The sequence below is a fragment of the Lissotriton vulgaris genome, chromosome 2_2 (assembly GCF_964263255.1).
Source record: "Lissotriton vulgaris chromosome 2_2, aLisVul1.2, whole genome shotgun sequence".
Classification (NCBI taxonomy): domain Eukaryota; kingdom Metazoa; phylum Chordata; class Amphibia; order Caudata; family Salamandridae; genus Lissotriton; species Lissotriton vulgaris.
Window position 1 is genome coordinate 75,485,189 of NC_141688.1, and position 14,874 is coordinate 75,500,062.

The 14,874-nt window shown below is 43.0% G+C and overlaps 1 protein-coding gene across 2 annotated transcripts in view; it reads left to right on the forward strand.

The window, feature by feature from the left end:
- The window catches only part of LOC147729024 (uncharacterized), a 44,337-nt gene extending 41,746 nt beyond the window's left edge, over positions 1 to 2,591 (forward strand). For both annotated transcript variants that reach the window (XM_086959863.1, XM_086959864.1), the window contains 2 exons: positions 786 to 1,001; positions 2,235 to 2,591. In XM_086959863.1, coding sequence (XP_086815989.1) covers positions 786 to 1,001; positions 2,235 to 2,492 — 474 coding nt within the window. In that variant the 3' untranslated portion in view covers positions 2,493 to 2,591. The remainder of the gene's footprint in view (positions 1 to 785; positions 1,002 to 2,234) is intronic.
- The last annotated feature ends 12,283 nt before the right edge of the window (positions 2,592 to 14,874 follow it).

A 14,874-nucleotide genomic window follows, 5' to 3' on the forward strand; every position in this document is an offset into this window, starting at 1 on the left:
TTTCCCACACTCTCTTTCCCACACTCTCTTTCCCACACTCTCTTTCCCACACTCTCTTTCCCACACTCTTTTTCCCACACTCTCTTTCCCACACTCTTTCCCACACTCTCCTCCCCAACCTCTCTCCTCCACATTCTCTCCTCCACACTCTCTCCTCCACACTCTCTCCTCCACACTCTCTCCTCCACACTCTCTCCTCCACACTCTCTCCTCCACACTCTCTCCTCCAAACTCTCTCCTCCACACTCTCTGCCCCACACTCTCTCCTCTCTCCCCCACACTATCTCCCCCACACTATCTCCCCCACACTATCTCCCCCACACTATCTCCCCCACACTATCTCCCCCACACTATCTCCCCCACACTCTCTCCCCCACACTCTCTCCCCCACACTCTCTCCACCACACTCTCTCTCCCACACTCTCTCTCCCACACTCTCTCTCCCACACTCTCTTCCCCACACTCTCTTCCCCACACTCTCTTCCCCACACTCTCTTCCCCACACTCTCTTCCCCACACTCTCTCCACCACACTATCTTCAACACATTTTCTCTTCAACACACTCTCTTCACAAAAATCTCTCTGCACCGCACTCTGTCGGCACCGCACTCTGTCGGCACCGCACTCTGTCGGCACCGCACTCTGTCGGCACCGCACTCTGTCTGCACCGCACTCTGTCTGCACCGCACTCTGTCTGCACCGCACTCTGTCTGCACCGCACTCTGTCTGCTATACTGACACATTATATCACTAATAAAAACTAATATTTACTTTATCTTTTACAGAAAGAAGAAACTAAAAACATTTTTGTGTCAGGACAAGAAACAAAATTAAAATCTATTACAGTTATAGACATGACAGACTCTGTCAAAATAACATTATGGAGAAATGCAACAGAATTCCCAATAACACTTGGAACGTATGTCAAAATGACACACTTAACCGTCCACGAGTTTAATAATGAGAAAATGTTAATGACTACGCGGAATACACATATAGAGGTAAGTACTACCCACACTCTCTGCCCCACACTCTCTGCCCCAACATCTCTCCTCCCCAACATCTCTCCTCCCCCACACTCTCTCCTCCACACTCTCTGCCCCACACTCTCTGCCCCACACTCTCTGCCCCACACTCTCTGCCCCACACTCTCTGCCCCACACTCTCTGCCCCACACTCTCTGCCCCACACTCTCTGCCCCACACTCTCTGCCCCACACTCTCTGCCCCACACTCTCTGCCCCACACTCTCTGCCCCACACTCTCTGCCCCACACTCTCTGCCCCACACTCTCTGCCCCACACTCTCTGCCTCTCACTCTCTGCCCCACACTCTCTGCCCCACACTCTATGTGTATGTGTAGCTTTGAGTGTTTTTACCTCTATGTATGCATAGCTCAATAGGTGGGTAGGTGCCTATGTGTGTTTTTAAGTGGCTCTATATGTGTATAATTAACTCTCTATGTCTATGTGGATGCCTCAATATGTATGTTACGTAGATCTATATCTTACAGCACTATCTATCACTACCTAACTCTCTCACTACCTCACTCTCTAACTCACTACATCACTCTCTCTTACTACATCACAAATTCACTCTCTATCTATCTCACTACTTCACTTTCTCTTACTCTCTATCTCACTCCCTCACTTTCACTACATCACTCGCAATATACCACACTCACTCTCTTTAACTGTAGATCTGTATCTTACAGCACTATCAATCACTACATCACTCTCTCACTACCTCACTCTCAATTTCACTACATCACTCTCTATCTTACTACATCACAAATTCACTCTCTATCTCACTACCTCACTTTCTCTCTATCTCACTACATCTTTATATTTCTTTCTATCTCACTCCATCACTTTCACTACCTCACTCGAAATATACCTCACTCACTCTCTTTAACTCACTCTCGCTCTCTCACTACATCAATATCTCTAACTAAAAACTCCGCTCAATTTATCTCACTACCTCACTATCTTACAACATCTCTCTCTCAAAACATCACTACATCACTATCACTACCTAACTCTCTATCAGAATACATCACAACTACTCTATCTCCCTCTAAATAAGTACATCACTCTCTCTCGCTCTCACTACCTCACTCTCTATCTTTAAAACTATCACTTTCTATTTCACTTACCATCTGGACTACTCCAATAACTAAATATAATCACAATGCACACTATATGCCTCTATTAACAATTTATTTTTACTTTGCAGGTAATAGAACATCCTTTGGAAAAAATAAATATTACAATATATGGAATTGAAAATACCACGCAAGAAAAATGTACCCTAACCGTACACATTCAAGACACTGAACTTTTAAAATCAATGGACATCGAAAATACTATTATAATGGACTACTTCGATATACCTACAGACGTAGAAGACTTTAGTGAAGCTCTCATGCTAAAATTACCAAAAAATGTAAATGTTATATTTAAAAATGGCTGCATAATTGAAATAATCGAATAAGATTACGAAAATGTAATTAAAAGATAACACAAATGCAAAGTTTTAATAATGTAAACAAAAGTATATAATAATTGTAATTAATAAAAAATTTTAAACACTTTTCAGTCCTAATTATTTACAAGCAACAACAATGTATTTGCTCTTCAGAACTATCAATGCATATTTACAAATAGTCTGTGATTAGCTCTGTATGTGTAAGTCAGTAGCTATGTATGTCCTCACTCTATCTCACTATCTCACACTCTCGCTTTCACTACCTCATTCTCTTTCCATCACAACGTCACTCACTCTCTCTAACTCACTCTATCACTCTCACTAACTCACTCTCTCAACATCACTAATCCACTAAATATATCTCACTAACTCACTACTCACACAATCAAACACTCAATACCTCACTCACTCACTAACACAATATCTATCTCACTACCTCACAAATTCACTCTCTCTATCTCACTACCTCACAAATTCTCTCTCTCTCTAACTCACTACTTCACTCACTCTATATCTCACTAATTCACTTTCAATACCTCTTTCACTACATCACTCTCTCTCAAGCTCACTACCTCACAACGTCACTCTCTGTTTCAATCTCACTACATCTAACAACACTACACCTCACAAACTCACTCTTTGACTACCTCACTCTCTGTCACTCACTACCTCACTCTATCTACCTCACTCTCACTACCTCACTATCTCTTTTTGTATCACACTAAGACACTTTCACTCTGTTTAACTACATCACTCTCTCTCTATCTCACTACCACACAAACTCACTCACTGTTTCTATCTCACTACCTTAAAAGATTCCACTACCTCAATACCTAACTCTTTCACTAACTCACTTTTTCCTTCTCTCACTACCTCACTCTCTATCTACATCTTTATCACTACATAACTCTCTCTACCTCACTACTACACTCTATTTATCTCAGTACTTCACTATCTCACAACTTCTCTCCCTAAAAATATAACAACTTCACTCTCTCACTACTTCACTCTCTAGCTCACAACATCATAACTTCACTCTCTCACTATAACTCACTACATCAATCACTCTCTATCTCACTACCTCACTCTTTCTATCACACTAACTCACTTTCACTCTCTCTTTCACTACCTCTCTATCTCACTACATCACAACATCACTCTATGCTTATATCTCACTACATCACAACATCCCTCTCTCTAACTACCTCACTCTTTACTACCTCACACTCTATCTCACTACATCACACTCTATCTACCTCACTCTCTCTCACTACCTCACTCTCTATTTCAATACCTCACTCTATCTTGCTACCTCACTCTCTCTCTGCTAATGCAATAAGTATCCCATATGGGATTGGGTTGGGGAGGGGGGGAATGGACGCCCACAGATTGTCAGAAAGTTTGATGTGTGCACATGGGGAGGGGTTATATAACTGCAAACGTGTGTTACGAGTAAGGCATCTAAGGTGCTGATGGCCATAGTGCCGACACAAGTGTTCATTGTTTTAATGTCGTTACAGTATTGACACAGGGCAGAACGTGCTGCACTAAGAAAACGTTTGCTGCAACCTGAACTGAACATCCTAAAATTCATGCCTCCAAAGTTTCTAGGCTAATGTGCAAGTAGCTCACCTAGGCTAGACTTTTACTTTGCATTCTGGGGCTTGTAGTCCTGGTTTTATATAATAAAAATAAGTGGAAAGCAAAAAAACTGGGATCTATGTGCTGCTCATATGTGGACCTAGAAAACTGGAAAGCTCAGCAAAACCAATAGGAAGAAGTTGCTAGGGAATCTCACTGCCTCGTGATGCTTCAGTCAAATAAGTTTAGCTGCCTCTACAGCCCACTGTGACTATATTCTGTAGAGTTAACAGCTACCAAAGAAGTGACCAGTGATGTGAAAAATTCAACAACTGCTGTACTCCTTCCCCCATCAATTGGATCAGTATGTTGCCAACTTTTGAGCTGTGCGCTATTTGGACAGGGTCTGTTAGACTGACCTCATTTTCTGATTTCTTCTCACATTAATGCTGCCTAACAGTCGGACGAGGGGAGGGAAAATGAAGTCTGTGGTGTGAGCTGTGTCTCTTTAATTTACCAGATTCATAAAGGTACACGTTACTTACCGCCCCTACTTCCTGCGACTCTGACACCACGGGTCCCTTCAGGTGCATAGAGCAGCATGTCCATGGGACATCTTGTAGTGGGTGCAATCTTTTAAAAAACTGTGGATTCATGTTAAAACCAAAAAAGCAAGTTTTGAAGTTGGGGTTTGAGAATTGGTGTTTTTCAGATTTAAACTAAAATCTGGAAAGCTTAAATATAGGTGAGCAGAGGTAGGCAACTGTAACCACGGCCTGCTCTTTAATACCCCTAATATCTATCTCACTCTCAAATTCACTCTCTCTATCTCACTACCTCACAAATTCTCTCTCTCTCACTACTTCACTCACTCTATATCTCACTAATTCACTTTCGATACCTCTTTCACTACATCACTCTCTCTCAAGCTCACTACCTCACAACGTCACTCTCTGTTTCAATCTCACTACATCTAACAACACTACACCTCACAAACTCACTCTTTGACTACCTCACTCTCTCAGTCACTCACTACCTCACTCTATCTACCTCACTCTCACTACCTCACTAGTGTCTATTTGTATCACACTAAGACACTTTCACTCTGTTTAACTACATCACTCTCTCTCTATCTCACTACCACACAAACTCACTCACTGTTTCTATCTCACTACCTTAAAAGATTCCACTACCTCAATACCTAACTATTTCACTAACTCACTTTCTCCTTCTCTCACTACCTCACTCTCTATCTGCATCTTTATCACTACATAACTCTCTCTACCTCACTACTACACTCTATTTATCTCAGTACTTCACTATCTCACAACTTCTCTCTCTAAAAATATAACAACTTCACTCTCTCAGTACTTCACTATCTAGCTCACAACATCACAACTTCACTCTCTCACTATAACTCACTACATCAATCACTCTCTATCTCACTACCTCACTCTTTCTATCACACTAACTCACTTTCACTCTCTTTCACTACCTCTCTATCACAACATCACTCTATGCTTATATCTCACTACATCACATCCCTCTCTCTAACTACCTCACTCTTTACTACCTCACACTCTATCTCACTACATCACACTCTATCTACCTCACTCTCTCTCACTACCTCACTCTCTATTTCAATACCTAACTCTATCTTGCTACCTCACCCTCTCTCTGCTAATGCAATAAGTATCCCATATGCAAAAAAAAAGAAAATGCCAATAGAAATAACGAGGCCATTTATTTACAGATACAAAATATATAAAAAAATCATGAGCACTACCAATAGCTCTAACTATAATATTGTCGAGACCATTGCATTGTAAATGCTTGTTTCATATCCTATGGGAATGCCCTCTTGTGTATCGGTCCTGGATACAGGTAATACTGGTTATGTAAGATGTCCTGGGACAAGAAATTCCCACAAATGCCAGATGGCACATACTGTGTGTAACAGGGGAGCAAATATGGCTGCAATACCAAAAACTCTGGCTAATGGTGGCGGCGATGGTGGCCAAGAGGAATATTGCCTGGGCGTGGATCAGTGGAAAGCTGACTTGGATTGGTGCAATATAGCGTAAAAAGTCGTAAATGAGAGCAGGGGCTGTCCCAATAAGTGGGAGACGGTGTGGCTTCATTGGGCCGCTCATAGGGGTTTGTAATGTAACAGGCAGGGAGGGGTGGGTGCGGGGCGGTACGACCAACAGGTGGCACAGGAACTCTAGTAACAGCCCGCACTGTACTGTCAGTTCGGGGATCCAGCAAATAGATTGCTCATGAAGAAGTACTGTATTATACAATGTTTTTGCCATCCATGCCCTAGATTACTGTACTGCACACTGCACTTTGTTTAATATGTTCAATAAAAAGACTTGTTAAAAAAATAAAAATTGGTGAGCCAAGTTGGTCCCTCTCCTCACAGGGGCCAACTCTAATTATGGCATCCCCCACAACTCGTTCTCCTCTTCAAAGGCCATAGAGCAGCCTGGACTAGGGGGCTTGGCCACAATTATGCTCCTGGATTTAAGTGCAGTGTTTGATACCGTAGACTACTACATTCTGCTAAGAAGGCTTAGGGCAGTCCGGATTCAAGACAAAGCCCTAGAGTGGCTTATCTCCTTTTTGAAGGACAGATTTTTTCAGATCATGGAAACCTCCTGTCTCTCTGACACTATGCCAGCAATATGTGGCGTCCCACAGGGCTTGTCTCTCATCCCCACGTTATTCAATGTTTATATGTGCCCGCTGGCAAAAATCGTACAAGAGTCTGTGCTATCTATAATCTCTCATGCAGATGACACACAGCTTCTGGTCTTCTTCGCAAATGACCCGAACTCGAAACATCAATTGTGTTGAACTGGATGGCCAACTGTTGCCAAAAATTAAACTTCGACAAAACAGAACTGATGATCCAGAGGAATAACCACAGTCCCAGGCCTGTGATTAGTTGGCCGAATGTGCATGGGAAACCCTCACATCCCCAAATCCTCCATAAAGAACCTGGGTATGTTGCTGGACAAAGCAATAACAATGGACGATTAAGTTAAAAAACTAGCAGCCACACGCTTTGGCCTTCTGAGAATGATCCAGAAGATTATAGGGCTTATCCATAAACACCTAAAAAGAATTGTGATTCAATCCCTGGTGGTGTACCGCCTTGACGATGGCAATTCCCTTTATATGTGCTCACCTAAATATGCCACAAATAGACAGCAGGTTGCACAAATTGAGACGGCCAGGTTACTACTCAAAATCCTAAGACACGAATCAGTAAAATCGTCCTTGGCTGTCCATTCATACCAGGATCAATTCATCAAATAATGACGGTGAGGGCAAGACCAGATATACACAAGGGTATATTCAAAAATTATCCACTTGAACAAAGTATAACCGCCGTGGCACTCTACTTCCTGTGGTTCGCTGTCCAAGCCACAAAATTGTCCACAAGTAAATCAAAAGAGAAGGAATGCCCAAATATTGAAAGAAGGTTTTTCCAGTCTGTGACGGGGCGGGTCGTTCCTCTGAGGGACAAGACAAAATATGAGACTGGTGGTCAGCTGTCCCCTTGTCACCCGCTTGTGTCCCCTCTCAACAGCATGACTCTCCTTACCTCCACGAAGAATGGAACCCAAGGAAAGCAAACACCTTTGGGAATACGAGGAGGAAAAGGGACAGGGTGCCTTTAATTATGCCTTCCAACGCGACGAGACTCCTCCCTTCCTAAACGTAATAGAGTCATGTGCATCAAAAGAAGGACAAACCTGGAACATGGCGGACGGCATTTCCCCGGAGGACAAAGGCGTTGGTGAGCGGAGAAGGAGTGAGCAGTCTAGGAACCTTGAGGAAGAAGCGGAAGAAGAGGACGAGACAAGCCCAGGCATTTTCATCAAGCCAGGAGGCCAACGGCTCCACGAGCCCTCCCGCGGGAGGAGCATGGCTATCACAGGTACGGGGCAAGGTAGCGGGTTGGGTCGGACGGCGTATCCAGCCTACCGACTAGGAGCCTGCCTGTAAATACTTGTATATAAGAGTGTACAGTCTTCTGAATTCCCTTCCCCACTTGAGCACTATCGTAGTACTGTACAAACACCTGTGCACTGGTTTTCCTCACTCCTGGCCTCGCATATACAAATACCGGACGTCCCAGTAACTCCCCTTTCTTTCCTTTGTTTTTTTGGTTACCGCTCTACACGGAGGACACGACCTATCTGGCTTATCCACTCTGGAGCCCATCAAGAACTTCAAAACGGACCCTGCCGAGTTTGCAAGAGAAAGACTGACGAGCAGAAGGAGGAAAGCTTACATAAAAATAAAGCCTTCATTGAAATCTTTAATCAAGGTCTCTGACTCCGTTACTCCCACCCCAGCTCCCCCATTACACAGTCCAATACTGTAGTCCGTGAATACTTTATTTTCAATATCCAATATTGTCCAACAAATCAAGATGTATCAGATCCAATTTAGAAAGTTCATGATCACAAATCCAATATTTCAAAAAGTTCAAAATGATACATCCAATGACACAGTATACGTGTTTCGTCCTACTTGGACATCATCAGGGCTTCATTATTGTGCGATCCATAAAGCATGAATACATAAGTCATCAAATATGCGCGAGTTTTAAACACTTCCACCATAGAGTAGCTATATCCCTTTCCAATGGTGTTAGTGTAATTCAAAAAACTTCCAATATGCGTCAATATCACCGCTTAACATAAAAACCATTGCTTTTGTTAAGTTCAGTTCCCCAAAACGATCTTGCTTCACTAGGGACCAGTCTTTCTCATTAGAATAATAAGCTTATTTCAATCAAGAGTTTTCAACACCGCTTCCTTCTGGTCCCGCGACTCGCCCGATCCTGATAAATCAGATCATCTGATTTATCAGGATCGCCTACAGTATTTACCCCACCACCTTTGATCCTGTCATTTGTTGGCTGGCCAGATCTTTGCCAGTAACAGATCTTGTTCTATACGCATTCCCTTTGGGCACCTCTCTTGGGATTCCATTTTCATGGCTCATCTGGTGTTTTGGACCTTTTGGGGAATAAGGGATGCAAACGGTGGGCAGAGGGGGTCGCTTTTCTAATAGACCATCCCAGCATGATGACTGTATGCGCAAAGTAAAAATTTTCATCACGCTACCACCCATACTTATATCTTTATGCCTATTATGCTCAGAAATTAACTGCATGTAAGTTATAGGGCGGGCCAGCGACACCAGTTTGACTCCGACCACAACAGGGCACATTTCTGTCTAATAATACCAACCTCAGTTGTTAGGGAAGCTGCACCTATAAATCATTATCTCTTCTTGCATTTTGTTACGCAAAAAAAACATCTCTGAGGATCCAGGCTAAGGAGAGCTCTGGACTTCACAGCCTCACCCGCCACAACTTTTATTGGTGGAGTCAGACTTATAGGGCCTGCATTTAACTCCACACCTGGGAGCTCTAATGTTTTGACATGCTTGGAATCATAATTTGAACCCCTATGCCCTCCTTTAACTTCCTGCAATGGAGGTAAGGTTGAAAGAAGTGAACCCCAAATCTATTCGAGCAAACTTGGGATTTAGACCATGGGTTTCCTTCTGAAATGTCAATTGCATTAGGCCCAACAGGCTAGGAGGTGGAGGACGATGGCCCATCTGGCATCTTGTCTATTGATTGTTCTAAGCCATTTTGCGATGTCTGTTTCCTTCTTTTAATAAACATTGGAGCAACTTTGGGTCAAGTCTTTGGGAGTAAGCCACCTTTATCACCCTCATTAGTGCTTGTACCTCATCAAATTAAGTATCAATATCATCCAGGTTTGGAGGGAGACTCAGCTTGGATGGGTCCGGTGGCAATACCAGCTTGCTGCTTTTGGTTTTCCTCCCTACTAGCACTTCTGTGGCCTTGCGTTTGCCCATGTCAAAAGGCTTTTAATCTTTATGTGATGTTTACTACTAGCAATTTATCAACATGCAAGATGCCAGCAATGACAATGTGTCCAGAGATCAATTAAGGGATACCGTACCTAGTCTACAAAGTCAGCAGGAAAGAATCAAATCCATTCTTACCACTGATTCGTGGGATCAAAGTGGGGAGAACCAAAGGGACTTCTTAAAGCGCCAGCTAATAAATCACAGCTGCTCTGCACAAGGGCTGTTATGGGATGAGAAGTCCCTTGGAGCGGTAGCAGATCCCTTAGCACTCCCCAAGTAGCGCTGGAAACACTAGAGTCCTTTTCCTGGGCACGGATAACCAAGCAACAGTCTCCACTTGTAATGACAGCCAGGCAAATTGTAGCACTTTCCCCTAGTGTTGGAACACATCCCCCTATTCAATCATTAGAAGCGAAAGAATAGTAATTTAACTTATGCAGTAGCTTAGTATACATCTTTAAGTCTCAGAAACATATACGAAACACACTCACAGGATGATGTAAACAGTGATGTCATGAGTGATGCCATCAGTGATAACACTGACCATTTCATGAGGGCTGTGATATGTGCTTTGGTGGGGCGTAAATTATAGTTATCTCAGTTAACTATAGCTGCAGTTTTTTTGGTTTTGTGTGTGTAAAATCTGAGGCCTGTTACCTTTTTGTTCAGTCAATTTCTCTGGTTTTTTACATTCTATTTCCTAACTGTAACGTCCCTGTAACCTTTGTTTTTTCAGTACATTTCACCGCTTTTAAGGCTATTTCCCAACTATGCAATATAAAAGTAGTCTACAAGGGAATTTGTTTTTAGTACAATTGTGATTTAAAACTCAGTTAGACGAGTAAGTCATGTGAGATCAACCTCAAACGTGTCCACAGGACAACAACAATAAATGAGAATAGAAGGTAGTAAGCACACAGAAAGTCCTATTGATACAAAAATAGTTTATATATTTTGTATATCAGAAATTAATTCAAGGGGATACATAAAAAGGAATAAACCATCAGCAAAAAATGTCATGAAAAGATGTAAAAGTCAAATAAACAGACAGTTCATAACATGCATCAGCTCCTAAAGTATACAGGGAGCAACTGTAAACCAACAATGAATAAACAATGCTCTTCAGAAACTAAATTTCATTGGAGTTGATGAAGGAGTTGAGGTTTCGGTCTTGGAAGCCTTAGTCTATAAGACCATCATCAGGACAATTGATTTTTGCAGAAAAAGCCCCCTTTCTATTAAAATAGAGCTTGATGTGAAAACACAAAATATGTGTGATCTTTTAGCAAGGTGGCAGTCAGGAACGCATTGCTGTCAATCGGGCAGAATTAATATTCTTGGAAAAGAAAAGAGACCCAACGTCAATGACGGAGTGCTCTAAGAGTACGTGGTTACTCCAGGTTATTTGCCAAACGAGGGAACCGCAAAGTAGGTGATACGGCATATGCGTGCATTTCCTGTTTCCTTTGATATACATACATCTTTCTTCTTTAATAACACAAAAACTACTGAACAGATTTACATCAAATTACAAAAAGCACTCTTTCTGGACCAAGATCTAACTTTCTGCCTAATTTAGTATAATTCCTTTCAGTGGTTCGTACTGTAGTCATGTCTAAAATCCCTATGGGAAATTGCATGTGGAAAACGTGTTTTTGGACCCCTCCTTTTTCTCAGACCCCACTTGACAATTCACCCCAAAAAGTTCAGACAGCAGCTGAAGTGACTGGCACACTAGTTTTTAAATTTCGTGAAGATTCGTCAAACGACGTTGAGGTTATTAGCACTACAAAAAAAGTTTTCCTATGGAAAATAAGTCCCAACTATAGCTACCTACGGGCGACGTCAGTACGTAATATATGTTTAGGAAAGAGGGTCTCTGTTGTAGTAACCTCCTATTTGTTTTGCCTAGAACTGATGCCAATCTAACCAAAGTGTGTACTGAGATTCTAATAACCAGGCCCCAGCACTTGCGTTCTTTTCCAAAACTGTACCTTTGCATCCACAATTGGCACAACCTCTGGCCCCATGTAAGTCTCTTGCAAATGTTACCACTGGTACCAAAGGGCCTTGTGACCACAGAGAGCCTCTGCAGGCTGCAGCATGTATTGTGCTACCCTTAGAGACTCATCACCTGGCACATTCACCCTGCCACTGCAGACTGTGTGTCAGCGTTGGATGCCGAACCCAAAAGTCAACATGGCATCTCCCCTTAGGTACCATGCCTGACAAACACTACCTGTGGCATAGACAAGTTAGCCCTCTAGCAGAGTGCACTATACCCCTGGTGAGGGCACATTGGCATAAATATTGTGCCCCTACAATGTCTGTGTCATTCACATACATTGTAAGGGCAGTAAAGCCATTTTAAGTTTAGGGGCTGGGAGTTTGTCATCACGAACTCCCCCTCTCCATGATGGCTTTACTGAAGACTGAGAAGATTAGTATCAAACGCCTCAGCAGATTAAACCTGCACTGATGCCAGTGTTAGATTTAATGTAAAATGCACTTATAGGGCATCTTAGGGATGCCCCCTGAAACACACCCAGCCATGTTGTGGTTCCTGGCCGGCTGGTAGCCATCTGCCACCACCAGACATGTTTCTGGACCCCTAGGAAGAGAGCCATCAACTCCCTGGGTCTGGAAACAAAGCACATGCTGGGCAGAGGTGTCATGTCACCTCCCCCAGGATGGGCAGGGACCACAAAGAGGGAGCTTCCAAGCCCTGCCAGCTTTGTTAGCTACCCTCAGCCTTTTGCTTTTATAAGCAACTGGCTCCCACCAGTTCTAACCGCCATTTGGGTGCAAAAACCAGCAGAAAAACCTAGCCAGGAAGGGAGGTATGCCTACCTTTGCCAACCCCGCCCCTCAGGTGGGGGAGGCGAGGTGAAGCATACAGCTTAGTCCCCTCCAATTTGAATAAAGATGAGGGTGCTCAGCCAGTTAGGAAGGGGAGTATGCCCCTCCCCACTGGAGTATTGCATACTAGGGTAGTGTAGACACCCCAAGCAAGGGACCCATTGGTCCTGACCTGCACACCCCTGTAATGCCCCTAATTCTATTATCTAGGTGCACCCCTGAACCTTACCTCTTCCGTTTCGATGGACCAAATAAGAAGATGAAACAGGACCTCTTTTGGGCCAGCAACTGAACCGCTGCAGACAAACCTCAGCAATAACCCCTCCACCTGCACAGAGTTGGCCACTACAACTGCTGTCCATCCCGAAACCCTGCCTGACCTCCAAAAAACCCCAGAGGCCCTGCAACCTTTGCTAAAGTGCCAAGAATCTCCTTTTGGACTAGAGGCTCTAGTCTCCGGTGTCTGCTGGTACCAGAAACACCACAGTTGGGACTGACACTGGTGTCAATGTGACTCACTTCTACAAAAGAACTCCCCAACCGCAGTGATAGAGAACTGACACTTGTGTTGACGCGACTCTGCCCTGCCAGAAGAGAAGCATCCCAGCCGGACGGCCTGCGCTATCTTGAGGGATCCTCTCGGCCCCCATGACCCAAACTGTGCCTGAGAACCCGTACCTTCCTGCAAGTGGCCCTGTCAGCCTCCTCTGGCCCTATCTCTCGACTGTAACCTCCCTGTTATAGTGCGACGATAGCAGAATTTCTCCAGCCGGACGCCAGTGACTATGACAGAAAACATGTTGGCGGTCTGCTGAAAACTAACCTACTACATTAATCTCCGCTGACCACAAGGGTAAATCTCATTGCTGGTATCGCCCGCCGCAGTGTAGATACTGAAAGCCGCACCTCTGGGTGCCCCCCTTCCCACACGAACGACATTGCCCGCAGTCCGGAACTGTAAATCGGGTACTTGTAAGTCCATCACCGTCTTTTCCCCCACAGGATTGTCTAGCATACTCTATGTATTGCTCTAACTGGATATACTGAATACCAAATATTTTCTTCATCGACTGAAAAGTACTGCTTAAAACTCTACAATTTATTTTTTAAAACGTTGATGCATTGGGGGTATGATAAATTACATGCATTAAGTAACCTTTGGTTCTTAAATAAAATGCAAAGTATAACTTTTTTATACTTACCAAATGGTCTGGATTCAGTTTTTGATTGTGTGATAACATTTCTTGCCTAAGTGTGTACAATAAATGCTTAACAATGCATTTTGATAGGCCTAACTGCTCCACCATACTACCATAAATAGAGCTGTTGGTATTACCTACTTTAGCCTCTGCTATACCTCTGGGAATCCCTGGACTCTGTGCACATTATACGTTGCTTTGGTATAGTATATACAGGGACAGCTTCCTAATATAAATGTGTATATATATATATATATATATATATATATATATATGTATATATATATATATATATATATATATATATATATACATATATATATATATATAGATAGATAGATAGATAGATAGATACACACACACAAAGACGCCGCACTCAGTAAATCCTTAGTTATTCTTCTTTAATGGTGAACAACACTACTCCACCAATGCATTTCGGCCTCACAGGGTCTTTTTCACAGTAGGTTGATCCTTCTTCTCATTATATATATATATATATATAAATATATATATATATATATATATTACCTACTGGCGGTCGCCAGTAGGTAGTTATAGTTAGGATTGTTTTCCATAGGAAATCCTCAACATTCTATTTGGAATAACTTTGGCCCTGGTGGATGAGTCTTTGCGAATTTCTCAAAGAAGATGGCTAGGTCCGCTGCGCTCCTTCCCTGAAAGTTTGGGGGGGATTGGTCAAGTGGGGGCTGAGATATAAGGGGGGTCCCAAAACGTGTTTTCTCCATGTTATTTTCCATAGGACCTTTAGACTCGGCTACAGTTCGAACGGGTGAATGAATTTATAAGAAATTTGCCAAAAC